Below are 21,600 nucleotides of genomic sequence, written 5' to 3' on the forward strand. Positions count from 1 at the left end.
ATAGTATGACTTTTTTGTCAAAAATTGGACCTAAAAATGTTTTTTTTTTTTTTTTTTAATTGTCAAATTTTGGACAACATAGTATAGTATGAAGTTTTTGTCAAATTTTGGACCGAAAAAAAACTATGCCGTCCAAAATTTGACAAAAAAGTCATAGGTTAGTACGTCATCCAGAATTGGCAAAAAGATCATCTATACTATGCAGTATGTCATACTACTATGTCGTCCAAAATGTGACCATTTAAAAAAATAATAATTTGGTCCAAACTTTGACAAAAACGTCATACTATACTATGTCGTCCAATTCTTTTTTAAGAAGTCATACTATACTATGTCGTCCAAATTTTGACAAAAACGTCATACAATACTATGTCGTCCAAAATTTGACAAAAATCTCATACTATACTATGTCTTCCAAAATGTAACAATTTTTTTTGGGAAAAAAAATTTCGGTCCAAAATGTCTTTCTGTTTTCCTGACTAATATTTTTTCCTGTTTTTCTGAGTAATTTTTTTCTGTTTTTCAGAGTAATTTTTTTTCAGTTTTTCGTGCAAATATTTTTTTCCCCTGTTTTTCAGAGTAATTTTTTTCAGAATTATCGAGAACTCTTGCTATGGTACACGGGGAATTTGCACGAAAAACAGAAAAGAAATTACTCCGAAAAACAGGGGGAAAAAATTTTTGCACGAAAAACAGGGTAAAAATATTAGTCAGAAAAACAGAGAAAAAATTATTCAAAAAATCAAACCGAAAATGAATTACTGAGAAAAACAGGAGTTGTTTTTTTTTTTTTTCAAGTGAATGCAATACGCTTCCGTAATTTTCGCTTATTTTAGCAAACATGCAATATTTTACTGTATCTGTAATATGAGCAAAATACATCTGGAAGACAGATGTACAGTTGACTTAAATGCATCACAATAAAGTCAACTATTGCTACAACATTAAATAACAAATGGCTTTACTTAGACAACTTTAATGAAAAAGAAAAGTATTGGTTGCAAAACTATTTTCCAAACACGAAAATAGCAAAACAGTGACTTTATTTTCTTTTTCTTGTTTCATACAAAATCCAGATAGTTGGTGAAATACAAATATTTGCAAAAAAAAAAAATATGTATATATTTTTTTATCAAATTAAAAATTCTGTACACAGGAACAATATAACTGAGCTGAATGGCGTTGTTTTTCAGTAGTAAAGGTGACATTTGTCAAGTGTCACTTTTGCATCTTTTTTTGACATATAACAATAAACCAGTTAATCCAAAAAGGATGTTGAAATTTAAATACAGTACAACAGGTAATGATGTATCAAAGCTGCATTTTGAACTGCCCATCATCATTCTCGACCACTCTTGATAACAGAGCACATTAAGACAAGATCAACTGAGGCAAAAGTGTCTCTGCAGTTTGAAAAACCTGAGACACTATATAATATACATTTTGACAGTCATAATTAACAGTTTATGAAAATGTATTTGTTGTGAACTTTGCCAAATAATACAGTCTGAGAATTGTTATACTTGTGCTATGGAAGTTCTTCTGTGTCTTACATCAAGTATTTAATAATAATACTTTTTATAATCCCCCAGTTATGATCCAAGCTGTCAAAATGAGAGAAGCAGAACAGTAACTTCTTTGCTTCTTATCAGTCAGATGTCTCAGTGTTTGCTTCCGATCCCTTGGCTGATATGTTGTAGCCACTCTTTCAGCATCTGGAAGCTCGGTCGAGCAGCAGGATCTAGGTTCCAGCACTGTTTCATGATGTTATACACCACTTCAGGACAACCATCTGGACAGTTCATTTTATATCCTTTCTCCACTCTAGGTACGACCTCTTTTAATGGCTACGGAAAAGCACAAAAGACAAATTAGTAGAGTGTTTCGCTGCCAGCAGAAATATGACAATGTCACACATGCTCATGAGACAAAAAATGGTCTTCAAAGTTTGATACTAAACAGGAGTCTTTGTTTGAAAATGTTGCTTATTACATTATATAAAAAACACAAAGTATCGGCTAATAGGGTTAGGGTTATTAATATTTTGAACACACCAAAATACATTGATTATTACAAAGGGCAACTTCAACTGAAAAATGTAATTGGGAACTTTGAACTGTGGAGGGCAGCATTACACCTCTAAGTGTATAGACTGCCAGAACGTTAAGTAAAATGAATGCTCATTAGTTGATTACCCTCTCACTAAGTTTCACCTTGAAATATTATGATACTTACAATTTTTGGGTAAGGCACTCGGCCAAAAGAGTAAATCTCCCACAGCAAAACCCCGTAGCTCCAAACGTCGGATTTGGTGGAAAATTTCTACGAATTGAGAGAAGAACACAGATGTCAGAGTTTCTTTGGTCGACTGGTAGGTAACACGTGACCAAACATGGTCAGCAGTCACGAAAGAACAGCGTACCTTTTCTCTGAGGGCCTCGGGTGACGTCCACTTCACGGGCAGCTTGGCAGTATCTTGAGTGGACGAGGCCTCCTTGGTCAGACCAAAGTCACTGACTTTAGCGATGTTGTCGTCCGACACCAGAACATTCCGGGCTGCTAGGTCTCTGTGGACAAAGTTACTTGCCTCGAGGTACGCCATGGCTTCACAGACATCACTATACAGGCACAGAAGAGAAAGGTTTGAACCTGAGGGAAGCTCTCAATCCTTGAATCAGCTATGCAACTAGAGCAAATGTCCATTTCATGTTAAATGCATTTTCTGACGTTACTACAAAACATGGACTCTTTGAACAAACCATGATTTTACTTTACATTTTACAGTTTCTCATCTAAAATGTCAAATACGTTCGTCTTCTTGTTAACTATTGCGCTGCTACCTTTTACACTTAATTATCTTGCTATCTTGATAAGCACTTTTTTCTATGAATACAACATTAAATGAATCAGAAACACACTCTATACATTGTTAAATTGGACTATTCTAGCTGCAAATGTCTGGTTTTTAATGGAATATGTACATAGGTGTATAGAGGCCCATTTCCAGTGTTCTAATGGTACATTGTATTTGCTAATCGTGTTAGAAGGCTATTGGATGATTACAAAACCCTTGTGCAATGATGTTAGCACAGCTGAAAACAGTTTTGCTGGTTCTTTGACGAAAGAAAAGTTACTATTTTAAATAAAAATCATTATTTCTAATCTTGTCAATGTCTTGACTATATTTCCTATTCATTTTGCAACTCTTTCGATGAATAAAAGTGTGACTTTTAATGGAAAACACAAGAAAATTCAAATAGGTGACCCCAAACTTTGGAACAGTAGTGTTGTATGTAAACAAGCAAATCATTACTATGTTAATTACTGTTTTACAAATGTTGTGTCACATTCTGGTTCTGCACAACCTGCAGTATCAGGTCACAGCTGAACCTCTGAGCATGAACTGCACAGTCTACATTTAATCCAGTTTCGTTTCAAATATTGCGGACAACTGTAGAAATACGCACAGTGTAAAATGAAGGAGAGCGTCTCCACCAAGTACTGTTCGCCCTCTGGAACGCAAGTAGTCAACCAAACAGCCCTGAAAAGAAAAAGAAAAAGATTTTTCCATGTTCTTAACTACACTTTAGATGCAGTGAAATGATCAGTCATCCACTTACCTTGGCCATGTACTCAGTAACTATATACAAACTCCCATTTTCCTCCACAATCACTCCAAGCAGCTGTACCAGATTATCGTGCCGTAGTTGCCTGAGGATGGTCACCAGCACATAGACATGTTGTTTTGGGTTTATTCTTTTATTTAATTAAAAAAAATTAAAAAATTAAAAATAAACTTACGTCATGACGGAAGCCTCAGCAATAAAGGCTTGTGCTGTAGCATCGTTTTTTATGCACTTCACAGCTACTTTAGTCCCCCTGTAGTCTCCCACCATGACATCTGGAACAGTTTGTTTGTTTGTTTGTTTTATTTGCACAGAAAAATAAATATACATACTATTTAATGCGATACACAATAGATAAAAACAGGTGCAGGAGGAGGGATAAAGCATTTATAGCTTATACTAGGCCCTCCTCCTCTATAGTAATCAAAAATGAATTATAATCAATAAGTAATATAGCAAAATAATACATAAAATGTAGTAACAATCAATAAGGATAATCAATGAATTAATAGACTAAATTAAGATAGAATAAAAACTTATATATATAAGATTAATACAAGAGGCTAGGATGACTTATGAGATGGGTTTTCAAGGCTTTTTTAAAGGTCAGAAAAGAGGAAATTGTTTGTATATTTATCTGAAGACTGTTCCATATTGTGACACATTTATATTTTACGGAGGACTGTGCTAATGATGTGCGGAAGAGATAGTATAATAGTATAATAGTTATGTACAAGTGAATTAGGGTTTAGGAAATGATCAAATATATTGGGGAGATTGTTGGAAAGAAAGTTGAATGTGAATATTCTAATTTGTAGTTTATTGATATCGTGGCTATTGAGTATTTTAAGTTTTTGAAATAAAGGAGCCGTGTGTGAGCGTAAGTCAGAAGCAGTTGCTATCCTTGTGAATTTCTTTGGAGAATTATAAGAGGGTGTAGAGTTGTACGGCAAGCGCATCCCCAAACCAACAATAATAAAGCACTGTTAGAGAATAACCACGGAAACTGCGTTCATTTGATCCCAAAAGACATAAACATGGCAGAAAAACACTGCTCACAGCAAATCCTGGTGAATGTTTAATCTGGTGCACCACCACAATAATCTATTATAGATTGAGATTGGGGCCCACGGTTTGGTGTAGTGGTTAGCGCTCACGCCTTTGCCTTTCTGCAAGGTTTTGCAGGTTTGCATGTTCTTCCCGGGTTCTCCGGCTTCCCCCCACAGTCCAAAAACATGCAGATTTGGGCATTAGGTGAATTGGTCGCTCTAAATTGACCGTAGGTTCACACCCGAGTGAATGGTTGTTTGTCTCTATATGTGGCCCTGTCACCCTATGTCAGCTGAGATAGGCACAGCACCCCCCGCGACCCTCCAGTGGAGGATAAAGCAGTAGATAATAGATGGACGCATGGATGAAATTGACTTTTTTCATTTTTGTCTGCCTGTAAAGATAGCAATACATTTAAGTCACTTGTGTTGTATCGTAAACATCACTGAGGATTATTTTGTGAACTTGCCTCCAAATTCTCCTTTTCCAATAACTTGCTGCAGTTTGAGGTCCTTAATGTTCATTGACCAGCCGCCTGTAGTCATTTTAAGAAAGAACAACATGAACGTGAGACTCTACAGACAGGTAACATAACTGCACTCAAACAGAAAGGCTGCTATATCTGCTACTTACTCCTGGAAAATTCATCCTGAGCTGCAACAGTCCCCTCCTCCAGCTTAGGCTTGATCAGTTTGGTGCACAGACCATCTGCATCTTTGGTGTAGTGCTAGATACAAGTGAAGATCACCAGGAGCAATGAGGTGAGACATGAACACAAAGTGGAAACAAATCAAATTGCTTCTTTTTTTTTGTTCCTTGGATGTTGTTTCTGGTAAAAAGTCATTTTAAGCTATTTCAAATGATGACTGGGTTTTACACAGACATGTCATAGACAATCAGTCTAAAGAGGCAAATGCTATGAATTTGGCAGAAACAAAGGCTGAAGGCAGGATGTTTTCATACTGTCCAACCATGCCTTCATCACGTTTCCTTTGGACTCAACGATAAGCTGATCAGTGACTCTGATTAATGTTTCTCGATAAGCAGAGTTTCAAAAATGACCAGTAGAGGGCATTCTAGTTTGGTGAGAAAGGAGAGTCAGGCTGAATGATGTTTTTCATATTTCATAGGTCAAAGGAACTTGCACATCTGTTTGATTCAGTAGAAAATAAAGCGTGCTGCTCTTAAAAATACGTTTCACAAGGCAAAAGGAGTCATTTAGTCATTCGTATGTAAACTGCTTCACTTCATTTGTGGTTAGGACAGTGAACCTCAGCATGCTGCTTGCTCTTCCTCTTTGTCACTTCCTGTTCATTATTTGTTCCAGGAACTGTATGTGGTCTATGAAGTAGCACAATGAAATGGGGACTCGGCTGAAACAGGAAAATGCACTGTACGTACAGTGGATCGATGCTCAATATAGCGCCACTGCGAACACCAGCAAAACTTGTGTTTGTGAAATATAAAACCTATTTTTATTATGTCTTACCTCAACCAGCTGCATGAGGTTCTCAAAAAACACCTCCTCATCGATTGTGAGCTTGCCATTTTTGTAGATGATGCGGTAGTGCTCCACTTTGCCATCGCAGCTCACGCACAGCGTGTAGTCGCCGGGGAAGTTGGTGCTCTCTCGCACCAAGAACAGGCCTGTTTCAGGTGGACAAAGTAGCCGCTCTGCCTGATTCCGCGTTATCTTACCATGGAACCATCTGGAAGTGAAAGAGGCGGAGAGAAATCGTTAAACCCCAAACCAATTTTTTTCAATGAGTCATATCGATTAAATGAAAAGAATGCTCTGTGTTGATGGTATTTTCACTGACACTGATACTCCAGGTAGCACTAAAAGGTTTATTGTAAGTAAAAAAAAAAGGATATACGATTTTGAATCGTCTTGCACATTCATTTCCCCACACCAGTATGTTTTTGTGTACATTATTGAAGCATATCTGAATAAAAATGACCGATTTACACAATAAAGTACAAGCACCTTTATTTTTAAAGATAAATATGAAGCCTCTGACACTGCATTGACATTTTTACGAGCTATTATTGATAAGTGTGTATGAGGGACTAACAAATCAATGAGTGAACAGTGTGAATCTGTGTTATTGATTATAGCCTGTGGGGAATTTTCATCTTTTCTTGAAATACAATATTTACCATTAAAAGGCTCCTTACACACCTGACATGAATTATTTTATTACATAATATACTTTTGCATCTGACTTAATGACAAAAGTAAGTCTATATATCACATGAGCTGCTTTGAGACATGCACGGACCTCCACGGATTCTCTAGAAATGTGTGACTGCAAACCACAGAAGCAGATCTGAAGATTCTCCGACCAACTCCCCAGCACAATATTATCAGTTATAAGAAAGCAACAAGAGAATCCACAGCGAGTCAAACGAGAGCACGTCTTGCTTCCTGTATGCTAAAAGCCAGACTCCGCCCCCCTCGCCTGCAACCTCCAGAGACTTTCATGCTCTTGTGGACTCGTCTCTCTCAGAGAATCTCCCGCTGTTTTGGTCATATGTGAACAGAAAAAACCCCGGAGAATGTCCGTACCAAATCCTCTGACATTACTCCAAGTTCAAATGTCTCAAAACAGCTGCAGAAAAGGTTGAAAATCTAAAGTCACATTTTCTCAGAAACAGAAGCCGCTTCCCTCTCAGTTGTAGGAAGAGGTTTGTTGAAACAGTTTTTGCATTTCAGTTCTGTAATTAAAAAAAAAAAAAAAGTAACACCTCCACTCGGGGGCCCATTACAGTTTAGCAGACAACAGGATATTAATAAATAAAACAAACACTGCATATTATTTTTGGGCTTTGCTGGGAAGTAAAAATCTAACATAATAGCTCTTATATTATTATATTACTTTAGTGAAAAGGTGTACTGTTATTTAATTACTTTTGTTGTTTCATAATCACTCTTAATGGGTTTTTTTTTCTACTGGTTGTTCTCACTTGATCATGATCTATTCATTCTTACATGCCCACAACTACTTTTTAGATGACTTCACTCACGAGATAGAAAACAAACAACAGGATATTGTGCAGAATTCGAGCAAAGCCGAGCTGCAGACAGACACGAGTGCACTGCAATTACGACAGCCCGACCCAACTGTGGTCTCCATTCAAATAACTACGGCGTAACTGCCACGACAAATAGGCAAACCACCCTGTGCAACCACAGGGCCGTGGGAAGAGGGAAGAGTCGAGCTATTTTAGCCACTACTGCACACGCCACACAAGGCTGAGGAGGTGACAGTGTTTCTGATTTACAGCAACAGATACACAAACCCAAAACTGTTGGCATTGAAAGTCAAAGGAGAGGAAAATGTACCCTAATAATAAGTGTACTCACGGCATTAGACTCAGCTTTCCACCTGATTTTACTCCCTCCCTTTTCTGAACATAGTTGGCTGGGATTGTTCCCTCACGACCTGCAGAGTTTTTAGCTTTGTACCAGTTTGGATCCTGCGAAAACAAAATGCAAGTCAGATTACATTTGAAAATAATTAAAAAATTCATTATCAAATTCACATATAATGCAAGCAACGCATATGGAGGCAGACGGACGCAAAAGAGCGCGAAACATTACCTTTGTGACGACAATTATCGTCAACAAATCTCCTTTGTTAAAGGGCAGGTCCTGTTCTGATGTACCTTTGAAGTTGTACCTCGCCACACACTCTGTGCCCTGTGGCCATGGAGTCTACAGGCAGAAGACGACGGTCAGTTACTAACTAGTAAACAGAAAACTTAAATGTCTAATTGTGAATGTATGCAGAATTTGTCATAGCGTGTCTTACCTGGACCTCTGTCATGATGAGGTGGTTCAGTCCTCTCAAAGCTGAGGCTCTTCAGCTGCTACCATTAGAGCTGACACACACACACACACACACACACACACACAAACACAGTGAATGTGGGGCTCATAGTGCATCTTCACACGGTCGTGTGTAGTTTAGTCTTAAGATGGTCAGTGAAAATAACTTTGCGCAGAAAACAGAACTAACCAGTTGGTTTTTTATATCACACTTTCACAAGCACAGCAGATTGTTTCCATGACGTAGAAGTATGTATATGCACTGAAGACAGGCTTCAAGTGAGCAGATGAACCAATGACACACAGAAATATAATAGAGCGTACATTTTGAGACAATAGTGTGGCTGAGGCATAAAGGACATAAAACATGATCTATTATAATATGTTCTTTCCATTTTATCTGGCAACACTGTCCATTTTAGCCTAATGGTTATCAATGGTTATCACTGACAAGAATCAAGAAAGCGCTTTCAATGCTGGAATGTAAACTCATGGTGTGATGTGACCAGACGAGGCCCAAGGGGATGAATCTTTACATCAATAAAGCATCAACTGTAGCAAACCTAAAAACACTGGGGGCTGTGTTCCTTCCCATCAAACATAAACAACAAGCCAGAGCAGAGGCTTTTTCTTTTTTTTTTTCTTTTTAACAAAACTATGACCTTTGAATCAAGTAATGCTCAGCCCCCCCCCCCCCCCCCCCCCCACACTCCCCCCTTAGAACCCCACTTCCTCTCTTCCTGTATCAGTTCCCATGGAAAGGTGGCAAAAGCTCAACGGTCAGGGCAAATCCTGACTTTGACAGATGTGTCACTTTACATGAGGTCACATCCCTGCAACTTCTCCATCGCTACGCAATGAGCTTCCTGTATAAGAGTGCAAATACAGAATACTAATAATATCAGGGCAGGGGAATCGTAGGAACATGATATCACCGTCTGAACACGTGCTGTTTGCTCCTCTCTTGCGTGTCTCTTCTATGTCGCACTTTTGACTTAATAACCTTTGTCTTTAAAAACACACAAACGGTCCTTGCTCAGTATGACAGGGATGTGGCGGATGTCTTTCCCCTACGGAGCACTGCAGCTGTCTTTATGTATCGAGGGACAAAACTACATTTCCCACGCCCATCGACCAAAGACAACAACACCACTTTGCCACTGCACATCCCAAAACTTTTTTTTTTATGTTACTCTTCGACTATCTGCACTGGTGACAACAAGAAAATCAGGAGAACATGGACATGTGGAATCACTATTCAGGAAAACAAATGGAAATGGATTCAACAAAACATCTAAGTCTTATGTCACTTAAAAAGAACCTTCTTAGACACCAATACAGGTTTATAATGGCTATGAATCACAAGCAGCTCAACTAAAGTCACTTTCACGTCTCCAATAGTTATGTTTAAATGCAAAAACTTCACAAGAAAGAGAGAATGAATAGTATGAGTGCAACTATTGTTGGGTTAGTTTGGTGCAAATGTTCAAATACACAGTTGTTGCCCAGAGGGTAAATTCTAATAACTAATATTATTTATAGGGATGAACAATAATGGTGAACATAATCATAATTATTATATCAAAATCCCAAATTAAAACAACGCGATTAGTAAAAGCGTAAATCCAGCAGGTTATTGTTGTGTTATATTTGCAAATTAATGATGGAAACAATTCCTTCCTGTAAGTCCTCAACCTTGCATTAGAATACAGTGTGCTTCATTTTTTTTTTTAGGTTATGATGTCAAAATGCTTCATCACATTTTAACTCTATTACAGTATTTAAGCGACAAGGTCACTTGTGATAATGATGCCACAGAGCAGAGGACAGTGAATGCATCTCAGCAGCAGCAGACTGAACGGGACAGATCTGTCATGGAGTCACATGGAGCCATTTCTGAAGAGCTCTACGCTGGAGCCACAGCTTTCTCTTTTCTGTAAGCACACAAGGCCGCCATTGTGAGCTAGAGATTAACTACTGACCGCTGGACTTCTAATAACTCACTAAAAAAAGTCCATCGTCATCATCATCATCATCTGTCTGTTTAGTGAGCTGGAAATTATTATTCCCATTTTATTCTGCAACCTCAAAAGTACAGGACAGATTTGGATGATCATTTCTGGGGATGTAGGATAAGGTCCAGGGAAGAAGGGATTAGAGTGACTGAGTGGCCTTGGTGGAGGTTTGTACCCTATAAGTTACACCTTAATGATTTTTGGGAAAATACTGTGAATTTTCTCACAGATATTGTGATTTGACTTGCGTTATAACTTTTAAATCAAGAATGAGTTCAATATTTACTATTAGAGAGATGTAAAATGTGATAGAGCATTAATGCATGATATTAAGCACTTTATATTGATGCAAGGTGGTGACTTAAAGTTAAAAGATTCTCCGGCTTCCTCCCACAGTTTGAAAAAACATGCATCGAATGAATGGTTGTTTGTCTCTTGGCGCAGATTGGCAGCCACGCTTCCATCAGTCTGATCCAGAGCAGCCACTAGTGAGAATGCGTATAAATAATAATATAGAATAATGGGTAATTTGTACACACTTTGGGTGTCTAGAAAAGTGCCATAGAAAAATTTAATGAATAACAATAATAACAATAATAATAAAAAATATGTGAATAGTTTCCCGTATCACAATTTAAACATATTTTGGGCTTTGCTTTGCATAACAATGCTTTAACAATCATTACAAGCAGTGGATTTATTCATCCAAATAATGTCTGCTACGAAAGAATCAGTTGCTGAAACAGGAAACCAGCAAACCAAGCGACAGATACAAAATGAAGAGAAGAAGAGCCAGAAAAGATCATAGAAATGTGACGAATGAATAGTCGCGTCAGGGTAGAAAACAAAGGCTCATATAGCTCTTTGTTTAAGTTGCTCCTTAACCCTTGGCCTCCCTAACAATCCTTTTCTCAGACCGGTTGATCATCTTGCCTTATGCAATCTGTTTCAGCTCAAACTGTACAAGTCAGTGTTGGGTTGAGTGCGCAGAGCAAGACAGAACAGGAATGTAGAAATATCTTCTCGGTCTTGTTTGAATCTGCCACTCCCTCACCTGTCTCCAGACAAAACGTCAAAATGCTGATTATACTCAGTTATAGTGAAAAAGCTGTTGTGATACAGTGACGTGAGCAGGACCACAGTTGACGTGGAAGGATTTGCATTTTCTACAAACTACATTATACGTCTTCTTTACTACATTCCAAAGGCAAATATTAAACACTAAACATATTCTTTTACATAATTCTGTGTCTATGCGAGTGATGGTTCAAATGTGTTATTAGCACTTCCACCAAAGACACATTGAATTCATTCTGCATCACTTCCCTTATTTAAATGACAGTTCAAGACACAAAGAGGTTTAATTACCCAATATTTCACAAATACTGGACAAAGACTGAACACACTGGGGTAAAAACAAATATAGACTGGTGCACCTGAACCTTTTTATCTTTCATGCTGCATTAATCATCTTATTATCTATCACATTCATCTTGTACTGGAATGTTCTGACCCTTATACCACTGGGATGAACTACTTCTCTTTACAAACAAAAAACTAGCTTTACCTCAATGTGTAATCAACAAAATTAGATTTACATAGGGATGCATCATATTCGGGTTCACTGGTATTTCTATATTAATGTATTCTTGCACCACTATATATCCTGTTGTGAGAACATCCCAATGATCATAATTATGTTCATATTATTAAAGTACTGTGCTCTTGTCTGCAGCCTCCCCATGCCACAGGGGGCAGTGGTAATATGTCCTCTCATTCCAGCTTCACGATGTTCTGCAGCTGCTTTGAAAGCTTTGAGCCAAGTGAAGAGTAAAGGATACAATTATTATTGTTTTTGTCCATCTCCACTGAGGTTTGTTTTATCGTTTTTCTTTCCAATGGGTACACAACCCGAAACACCGAAGAAAGGAGGAGGGAGAGACGAAATGTGCCCACAGACAGTTCACCCAGCTGGGCCTGAGAGATCTGCAGATGTTCTCCTCAGAGGAGGAAGTCATCTCTGCCTCTCGGACAACAGCTGGAGTTCAGTGAAGCAGCACGACTGAGATCTATGAGAGGAAGTATAACGCAGTAGAGCCTTTGTATCAACTTAATATCAGACAGTTATGTATACAAGTCCCACGGGCTCACAGAGCAAATGCAATGAATGCTTGTTCTTCAGTGGCAACCAGACACTGCAGTCAACTTTGCATTTTATTGCTGCAGAAACCAGACGGCACAATGAAGCCTCGGATGCTTCTGGAACATTTTGATAAGGTGATGACACCAAACGAAGGTATCGAAACTGATACACCGTGCTAGGCAAAGCTGCCATGCATGAACAGTGGACAGTCACTTCCTTGCTGGAGTGTTTTGCACACAGCGCGGTGCAATGCTGCTCTGCTAATGCAGCCATGCATGACACACTGCAGGGTAACAGCAAAGGCTTTGCTGTGGTTTCATGTGCTTTCTTTGTAGCGAGTGTGAGCAGCTTACATTTACAGTTTCGTCAAACTGTCAAAGACTCTGTCAGCAGCATCTGGAAGAAAGTTGCTGACCTTTGAGGGAAATCCTGTCTAAGTTGGATGGGCATCACCCAGAAACCAACAAGTGGCCCTCAGTTCCTCTCTCTGACAAAATGCTGCTGTGTATTTTTGGCACTTGCTTTAAGAACATTGGTGGCTTTTCCAAATATTTCAATTAATGATTTCATGAGAATTAGAGGCAGTATCACACTGACAGGCATTTCCATTCAATAATAACCCTCTGAGTGCAAAGCTCTGGCACATGCTGATCTCGACATCAGCACAGTTACATCAATAGCAACAGTGTTATCTACCATGTAGTCATACAGCAATGTGGCGAGTTGCATGATGATGATGATGATGCTGCTGCAAGAAGACACAAAACTATATGAAAAATTCTTGCAAAATGATCTGCAATTGCGATATTGCTGCAATAATGGTAACAAAAAATAATGTTTTAATATTATTACATCTTTAAATGCATGAATATAAATGGGAAGTGCCTTCAGTCCATACTCTCACACCTGATATGATCTACTGAAAGCTTAGAGATACAGAGGAAACAGAACTAAGGCTGATACAAAAACATTACTCATGTCACCAAAAACATGACCTTAATTTTAATGAACTCTGTAAAGTGAAAAACGAGAATCTCAACATTTAACAGTATGTATAATTGCTCTAAACAACAAAAACAACAGCAACTACAATCAGAGCGTGCATTTGCGTTTTTGAACGGCATCCTTTTTGGTATGTGAAGGCTACCGTAGAGTCCTCCATTAGTTTACAATCTGTAGCCTCACCGTTAGATTCTTACATAGTGGACCTTTATTAAGGTGCTCCACAAAAGCCACTACGACTGTATTTTGGAGAATTTCTGTCGCTCGTGGGAGACATTAGAGATATTTGAGAAATTGCGATTGTCCCGATGATGCTAATATTGCATTTTAATTACGATGTGCAATCATTTTTGTATATTGTTGCAACTCAGGAAACACGTGGTAGTAGAGGGAGGAGGTTATTAATAAGACAATGTCACATATTTATTAGCCAACTTTCTTTTAGTGCTGCAATCAGTTTATTAAAGTAAACCTGTGTTTTTACTGTGACCTCCTACAGCTTCAAAACCTCAGAATATTATCAACTTTATTTTATTGTATATTGTTGTATATTGTATTATATATTGTATTGTATATTAAATAACTACTGTTGTACATAAACATAACAGGATTTGGTGGCTTCAAAGTTTAATCACACAACAACACATCTCTGCACCAAGAAGCCAGATTTCAGAATAAAGTCTTACCTGTCAAAGATTGGAGGGCAATGACAGGTGAGTCAGCTACAAACACACCTGTGTTTTCATCAGCAGCAGCTAAATTCCCACTGAACACGTCCGGAAAAAACGATGGAGTTGATGTCGACGAGACAAACACATCAAGTCCTGATGAGGAAGTGAAATCTCTCAGGTGATTTCAGCAAAATCATCTCAACAAAACAACCGACACTGATGTTGCTGCTGCCGCCGCGTCTCCTGTCAACATCATGCTGGGGGGGAAATAACTTTAAAAACAGGAAAGGAAAAAGAAAACTTTCTTACAAACTTCACTGTCCGTCTGTAAAAGAAGTTGGTAAGAGACGAAAATAACGCGAGGGCTCTAACTGTCAAAGACTGCAGCGATGAATTCTCTGCGATTCAAATTCATCTGAGTGTCCCACTCCTTCTTCCCCAAGAAACATTCAAGTTTTTTTTTTTGCCCCACCTTGGTTTCGCAGCGCGCATGCGCACTGCAGACACATTCATCCGGTTAAAAATAGGCTCTTCACTGAATTCGAGTTGTAGTATTCAAGAGCTCATTTTGAGGCCATAGTCTAAGTAAAACGAAGTTAAAACCACATCTGACTTTTTATATGAATCATTGCATAGAAAACATATCTTTAAATGCAATCAATGCCATATTATAAAGCAACAAGTGGTTATTTAGAACTCAAATGTTAGTGAAATTTGCTACTGCTTGTAAATAAATGTTTATGTGTGGATCTGTACAAGAGAGTATTATATTTTTGATTTCAGGAAGCAAACTAATATGATATGACTCTTTCTCTAGATCTTAGTATTGTCTTGGTTTTTGCCGTCTTAACTACAACGCTGCACTGAACACATGTCAGTGTTCATCATCACTGAGATAATATTCAAAAGAAGTCAACAAAAACAGTGGTAATTTTTTTTTAATTGCTTTAATCTGCAGATGTAACACAAAACCACTGGACATTTTGTTCTACACAGGAAGCTTGAGAGTGAACTTTGGTCACAAAAGGACTGTGGCCGAAAGTCTTCCCCTCGTCATTCAATGTGGCTTTGCTGAACTGAAATCTGACCTTTATGGACACAACATCCATTGCAGTAAAAACTTTTTTCTTTCCAAAACAAGGAAACACTCCTTTTAAACCATTTTCCTTTATAACGGGGGGGAATTCCCAGATCTACCCCGTTTACTGGCTGATCACATTGTATGAAAAAGTCACACCATTCAAAGTGTGAAGAAACATTAGGTTCATAAAGCTGCCATTTTTTCTTTTCTTTTTTTTTTACAACAGAATGAGGAAAAGCCTCCACTAAACCATGTGGATTCACGGCCCCCTGGTGGCCAAAGACAAACACACATCAGCTTATGTTCACATTCAGTAACACTGGCTGCTTGTCTCAACAGATGTGACATGACACATCAGGCTGAAGGAATGTTGGAGAAAGGACAAAAACATTTGTGCATGGCAGTAAATTTCACTGATTCAGCGCTCGAACCCTGTGCAGACACAGAGAAAACATCACAAGCATAACATACAGGTTTTTAATCCTTGAGCTTGTGTGTGTAACAAAAAAAAAAAATACATCAAATACCAAATAGTAAGATTTGTAACCTTGTATGTCTATACTGTGTTTTTAAACTATGGTGATCTGGGGCAAGCAAAACAACTGATACCTCCAGTGGACAGACAATTCCACGTTCATTTAGTTTGACAACGCACGGATGAAAATTTACTTTGGCTGAAGATTTTATCCTGGTAAAAATCTGGAAGGCGGTGAGCAGAGCCACAAGTATTTATAACAGAAAATAACATATACGCAATTTCTGTTGTGTCATCCAAATTAATGTAATGATCCCACATTTGCATGTATTCATGACTGGTTCTCATTCACTACATGGCTTTGGAATGACGTTAGATTGCAATGAACATTCAGAGATTCTCCTTCTTAAGTCAGATTGTCCTACTCAAACTAAACTATGTATCGTACAGTAACCCATCATTGAAATACCTTGCAATATGTAAATAGAATTGTATGTACAATATGCAAATACAACTATTGAATCATTGAAAAAAGAAGAGTCATTATGTTTACTTTTAATGACTCTTCTTTTTTCAATGATTTGAAAGGTTTTTTTCTTCTCCATCAATAAGGCCTGGTTCACATAGGGTGCAAGTGGCACGTGTGTCGCTGCTGCATTGTCATGTTTTCAATTTCAGCTCATGTTTTCAGTGCATTCACACTGCATGCGAGAGATGCAGTCCATTTTTAAGTTTCAGCGTCTCACCTATGTTTTTGTGTGCGACACATGGTCTTCCCAGCAAAGATAGAAAAGATCTGCTGATAACGATATTGACATTCTGCGAGCAACATTACCCTAAAACTGATGCTTTGCACAGTAGTTTTAGTGTCTAGGCTGAGAATGAATGCATGAAAAACTAAAATATTATATTTTTAAAACAATTTTAGCAGCTGTAATACTTATATTATTAGGTGAAAGGCTGACTCTTAAGACGCAGCAGCCATTGTGAACACACAAACAAGAAAGACGCAGCAGTCAAGCACACGCCACGCATCCCGTGTAAACCAGGTGTAAGCTTAACGTCCCTGAAGACCTAACATAGGAAACCATGGTCCTTCATAGAGGAAAAAATACTTTTCACATGTTAATGAGTTAGAAAACTAAGGGATGAACGGAAAAACAGATGAAGTTCTCAAATATACTTGACTGCGCCAAAAACCCAGTCAAGAATGGTGAAAGATTCAATCTGTCGTGTTAACCATCAGTCCCATCATGCAGAGTGCAGTGGGATGACAAACTTGCACCCAAAAGGAGAATGGTACTTGATTCCAACTTCCTGGAACACCTGGCGAGGAATACCTATGTCACACAGGTAAACCCTGCCAGCACCTTCAGCCAGGGGAAGCGGGAGGCAAAGAGAGAGGGACCACTTGGCCTCAACTGCCTGACCCTGCCCACTAACAGGAGGGTCTAAGCTGAGCACTGGCGCTCTGTTCTGATTCGCCCAGTCTGCAGCTGCTCGGTACCAAGGCTGATCCATCAGGAATGTGTTCTCATGGCAGTCCAGGCAGTTAATGATTAGGTCAACCGGGGTGTCAGGAAGGTCTGAAGGGTGAGAAAGAAAAATATGAGGGTTTTGCTTGCTGCAAAACAAAGTCAAAAGAAAAGAAAAAGAAAAAAAAGGCTCACCTTTGATACTGGACACCTGTTTGCCCCCAGTCTTGTTAAAGAGCGTGAGCTCGCTGGTCACCGAGTCAAGCATCTTGACAAAGTTGGGCAGAAAAAGGATTGCCTCGACTTCATGATTAGCCAGGTGACGACCACAACTGATGCCCTGGGCTCCCTGAACATGGGGGCCACACAGCAGAGCCACTGTGGGGCGCTGGTGTAAATTTTTTGGAGTGAATCTGGAATAAACATTAATAATACCAAGTATTAAAACTAAAGAAAAACCAAACCAATCACCCTTGCATCAAGAGTCTCCATACCAGACAACTGACATTCACATCTCTAGTGTTCAGTCTTCACCTTTTTTCTGACCATTATCAAATTTAACAGCAAGATGTATATGTCACTACATGCTTACCTGTTGGGGCCACCGAGCAAAGTTAGTGCCATCTGACTCGCACAAACTCCAGTCATTTCAAGTCTTCTTTCCAACGACAGACCATAACGCTCAGCAACAGACAGCAGACGCTTGTGTAGTTCATAGGAAATACTGGGTACAACAAGCCCAGAATCTATAAGAGAAAAATACATATATATGAAACTTCCATTAATTTCCCGGTATTATGATTTGTTTGCATTTTTTGGCTTTGAGAAAGACTTACCAGTGCAATATTCTTTGGGCCCAGGCTGTGGTACAGTAATCTGTCTGTACACAATAGGTTTTCCCTCCAGGATGTTCTCATCGTGACGGTACCGCGACGGCGTCTGCTCTTGTGGTGTCCCACGTGACCTTGCACCATTGCGACGCTCTGATATATCAATCTCTGAGAAAACTGCTGCTTTGTCAAAAAGAGCCAAGTTTCCTTCAAAATCAAAATCCGTCTCCAGTTCTTCGTCCACACCATCCCCAAAACACTCGTCGTCCCTTTGCTTCATCTGACCATTCTTCACCCCGTTCTTCTTCGGCGTCATTTGACTTGGCCCTCGACTGCAAGATGACCCTAATGGGAAAGTAAATGAATTGATCATGTGAGGGTTGTTCTGAACAGTAGTAATTATTTTTATTGTGGCAGCATTATAGAACTGTGAGCTTACAGGAGTTGTGTCTTCGACGGAACCGTTTGGGCTGTCCAGGAATGTCCAGATGGCACTCACCATAGCTTTTAGAGCAATTTTGGGGAGAGTTGAGTTTCTCCACAGACCTGGGGTCACCCTTTGGGACTGCAACTGGAGCACTGCCGATCTTTGTAGGCACAGAATTGCTGGTCCGTATGTTGCCATTCCTAATATCTAAAATCTTTAGTTCCTTGATGTCAATGGCACTGCAGTAAGAGAAGACAAATCACAGATGTGAGACAGATCTATATGCAAAGGCGGCGAATGGGGGAAAAGATTGAATTCTAAGTTTTACCTGAACGTGACTTCGGGGACTGGACACTTGACTCCATTATGGAAAGGTTGTTTTAAAGAGATAGTTTGGCTGGTCTGGTCCACAGATGATACTTCTCCTTGATAGACTCCCAGTGTCGGCCCACAGTTAATGGACACTAAACTACCCAACCAATCCGCAGCCATTTCTGCATAAGGATGAATAACATAATTAACATCTAAAATTATTTAAAGAACATACATTTAGTAACCACAACACTTAAATTAATTCAACAAAGCAACTTTCTGACAGTAGCTCATCTGAGATACTTGCTGCTCGATGCTGACAAACAGTTAAGCTAACCGACGAGCGTTAGCGTCGACCTGTTATTTACGTTCATTGAACGAAAATTCTGTATTTGCGTTGAAGTATCTCACCTTTTCAGAACTATTTCAAAACGGCGTCTTGAAGAACAAAAATGAATAATATGTACTGTTAAGTGCTGAAAGGAAGAGTCGTAATCTCTGAAACTGTTAGCTTCGTGAATAGCTACAACCTTTGGCTACTAGATTCTGGGTGACCATTTCCTGTTTCCGGATGAGACTTTTTCAAAATAAGAGCTTACACCAAGTTTATAGAAGTATGTGCACGGCCACTACTTCGTTTTAAATATTATTATTATTATATTATTATAATAATAAGTATTATAATAATAACAATAATAATAATAATAACAATAATAGTAATATTTTGCTGCTAACATAATCTTATTTAATGTGAAAAGTTACATTTTCATAAATGTGAACGTATGTAAATGATTATTATCAAACATCAACATAATAAATCATAATTTAAAAAATATTTTAGAGCAGTATAGATAGATAGATAGATAGATAGATAGATAGATAGATAGATAGATAGATAGATAGATAGATAGATAGATAGATAGATAGATAGATAGATAGATAGATAGATAGATAGATAGATAGATAGATAGATAGATAAAAATGCATTATCTTGTTCTTCTTTAAAGGCTGAGTGATATGAAATGCGTATGACAATATTTGTGAATGTCAGAGCAGTATGTGTGAATAATGGCCTGACACTTTAGATTTAGTCATAGATGCAATATTTCACACTCATCTGAAAGAGTATCTGCAAGCCCATAGCCATGATAATATTTAACAACTCATCGCATACTTTCTTACCCCAGAGATAAAATAAAATATCTTGAAAAAAGATCAGCATTGCATATCTTACTCTCCCTGCCCACAAAAGCTATAAAACCAGCACCGGTTAACAGTAATAAGTTGCTAATCTGAGGTAAATTATGTGTATTATAATTACTGTTTGGGAGATGTTCTTGACAACAGTGCCATCAGCCAGTCAACAGACAGAGTGAGATCATGTGGAAACTATCCCAGAAGCATTAGCTCATGACACACCCACCCAACCGTGTCCTGTATACACAAGTTACCATGGATACTCAGTCCAAGAAGGTTGCAGCAGAAGAAACCGCAGTCAAAACCGTGTGGGGTTTTCAAGCGGAGCAGGTAGGCATCGTCAGTGGACAGAAGAGTGTACCTTAAGGCAGCTATTTAATGTGAAAAACAGAAATCAGTTCAAGTCATAAACTGTTAGACACAATGTTCTAACCATGCAGGGGTAAGGTTTGTTATTTAGCAAGCACTGGAAAAATCAAGACACGTGTTCCAAGAATAGCCACACGCCACCAGCTACCACCTTTGTGTGAAGATCTGTCCTCTTCACTTGGGCAGATATGGGGAGATGAGGACTGTAGCCTCTCCCACACAAAGTTATATATCTGATCGAGGAGGACACTCCATGATGTTTCGACCCTCAAGTTCAAGCCCTTTTTCCCTCACCAACCTCGACATGTGGGAAGCCAAGTCTCACTTTACAGCACAGGTAAGAACCAGTGAGGAAGAAATGGTTAATGAAAGCGCAACTGTTTAAACTGTATGAGTTTTTTTGTTTGTTTGTTGTTGTTAGACCTCAGCATGGTACGATATGGCAACTGTCTCTGGGTCAGGATTTCTGTCCAATGTCAACACTAGGTGAGGAGAGAATGTGCACTGTGTTTATGCAACACAGACATTATAATATCTATATTCATTAAAGAGTGACTGAAGCACTGCATCTGTTCCAGCACATCAGGCAGCACCAGTGGCTTCAGACAGAATGACCCAGGTCTAAGGAAGTGGCAGTCATTGTCCCATCTGGTGCCTGAAGGTGCCACACGGTCCTATCGTTCATCTCCAAGGGCTGAATTAGAAGCTGCCCGTGGAGAAAGTAGCTATAGACAAGCAGAGGTTATGCAATGGTGGCAGGGTGCTCAAGAGCTTATAGACACTCAGCTGGACAGGCTGAGAACCAGAGATGCACCACCAAGCTATAACTTAAGTACTGCAGAGGTACTTGACATGAAACATAAGGTAAGGTCAAGAGGTTTTTTGTTTTTTTTCTGCTTCATGTAGATGTTTATTCTTTGCTACATAGCATCCCTTCACTTTGTATACACAGCTGTCAAAAGAAATGAGCCTTCTCGAGCAGGAGAAAGATGCTGCTGAATCATCCAGATTTGACAAGAACCTGCAGCGCAGAGAGCTCCATGAAAAGTGGGTGAGGCAAAAGATATGGAGAAGTTTATTTAAATAACTGCAGAG

At 38.9% G+C, this 21,600-nt stretch overlaps 2 protein-coding genes across 2 annotated transcripts; both read right to left on the reverse strand.

The window, feature by feature from the left end:
* Nucleotides 1-1,052: 1,052 nt before the first annotated feature.
* On the reverse strand, nucleotides 1,053-14,479 carry LOC310931272 (tyrosine-protein kinase CSK-like). The gene is made up of 13 exons (XM_083894393.1): nucleotides 14,355-14,479; nucleotides 8,492-8,561; nucleotides 8,281-8,394; nucleotides 8,044-8,156; nucleotides 6,166-6,385; nucleotides 5,310-5,403; nucleotides 5,146-5,211; nucleotides 3,802-3,901; nucleotides 3,621-3,711; nucleotides 3,468-3,541; nucleotides 2,423-2,618; nucleotides 2,236-2,322; nucleotides 1,053-1,847 (listed from the first exon to the last, which is right to left on the reverse strand). Exons 2-13 carry the CDS (start codon nucleotides 8,504-8,506, stop codon nucleotides 1,662-1,664), a joined length of 1,356 nt encoding a protein of 451 aa, XP_083750519.1. The 5' UTR covers nucleotides 8,507-8,561; nucleotides 14,355-14,479; the 3' UTR covers nucleotides 1,053-1,661.
* A 2,667-nt stretch (nucleotides 14,480-17,146) lies between these two features.
* On the reverse strand, nucleotides 17,147-19,119 carry edc3 (enhancer of mRNA decapping 3 homolog; the record flags this gene model as incomplete). The annotated part of the gene is made up of 6 exons (XM_083893854.1): nucleotides 17,147-17,481; nucleotides 17,566-17,783; nucleotides 17,963-18,116; nucleotides 18,207-18,545; nucleotides 18,640-18,866; nucleotides 18,956-19,119. 6 exons carry the CDS (start codon nucleotides 19,117-19,119, stop codon nucleotides 17,147-17,149), a joined length of 1,437 nt encoding a protein of 478 aa, XP_083749980.1.
* Between the last annotated feature and the right edge of the window lie 2,481 nt (nucleotides 19,120-21,600).

Source organism: Microchirus variegatus (assembly GCF_963457635.1).
Source record: "Microchirus variegatus genome assembly, chromosome: 8".
In the NCBI taxonomy this organism is placed as follows: domain Eukaryota; kingdom Metazoa; phylum Chordata; class Actinopteri; order Pleuronectiformes; family Soleidae; genus Microchirus; species Microchirus variegatus.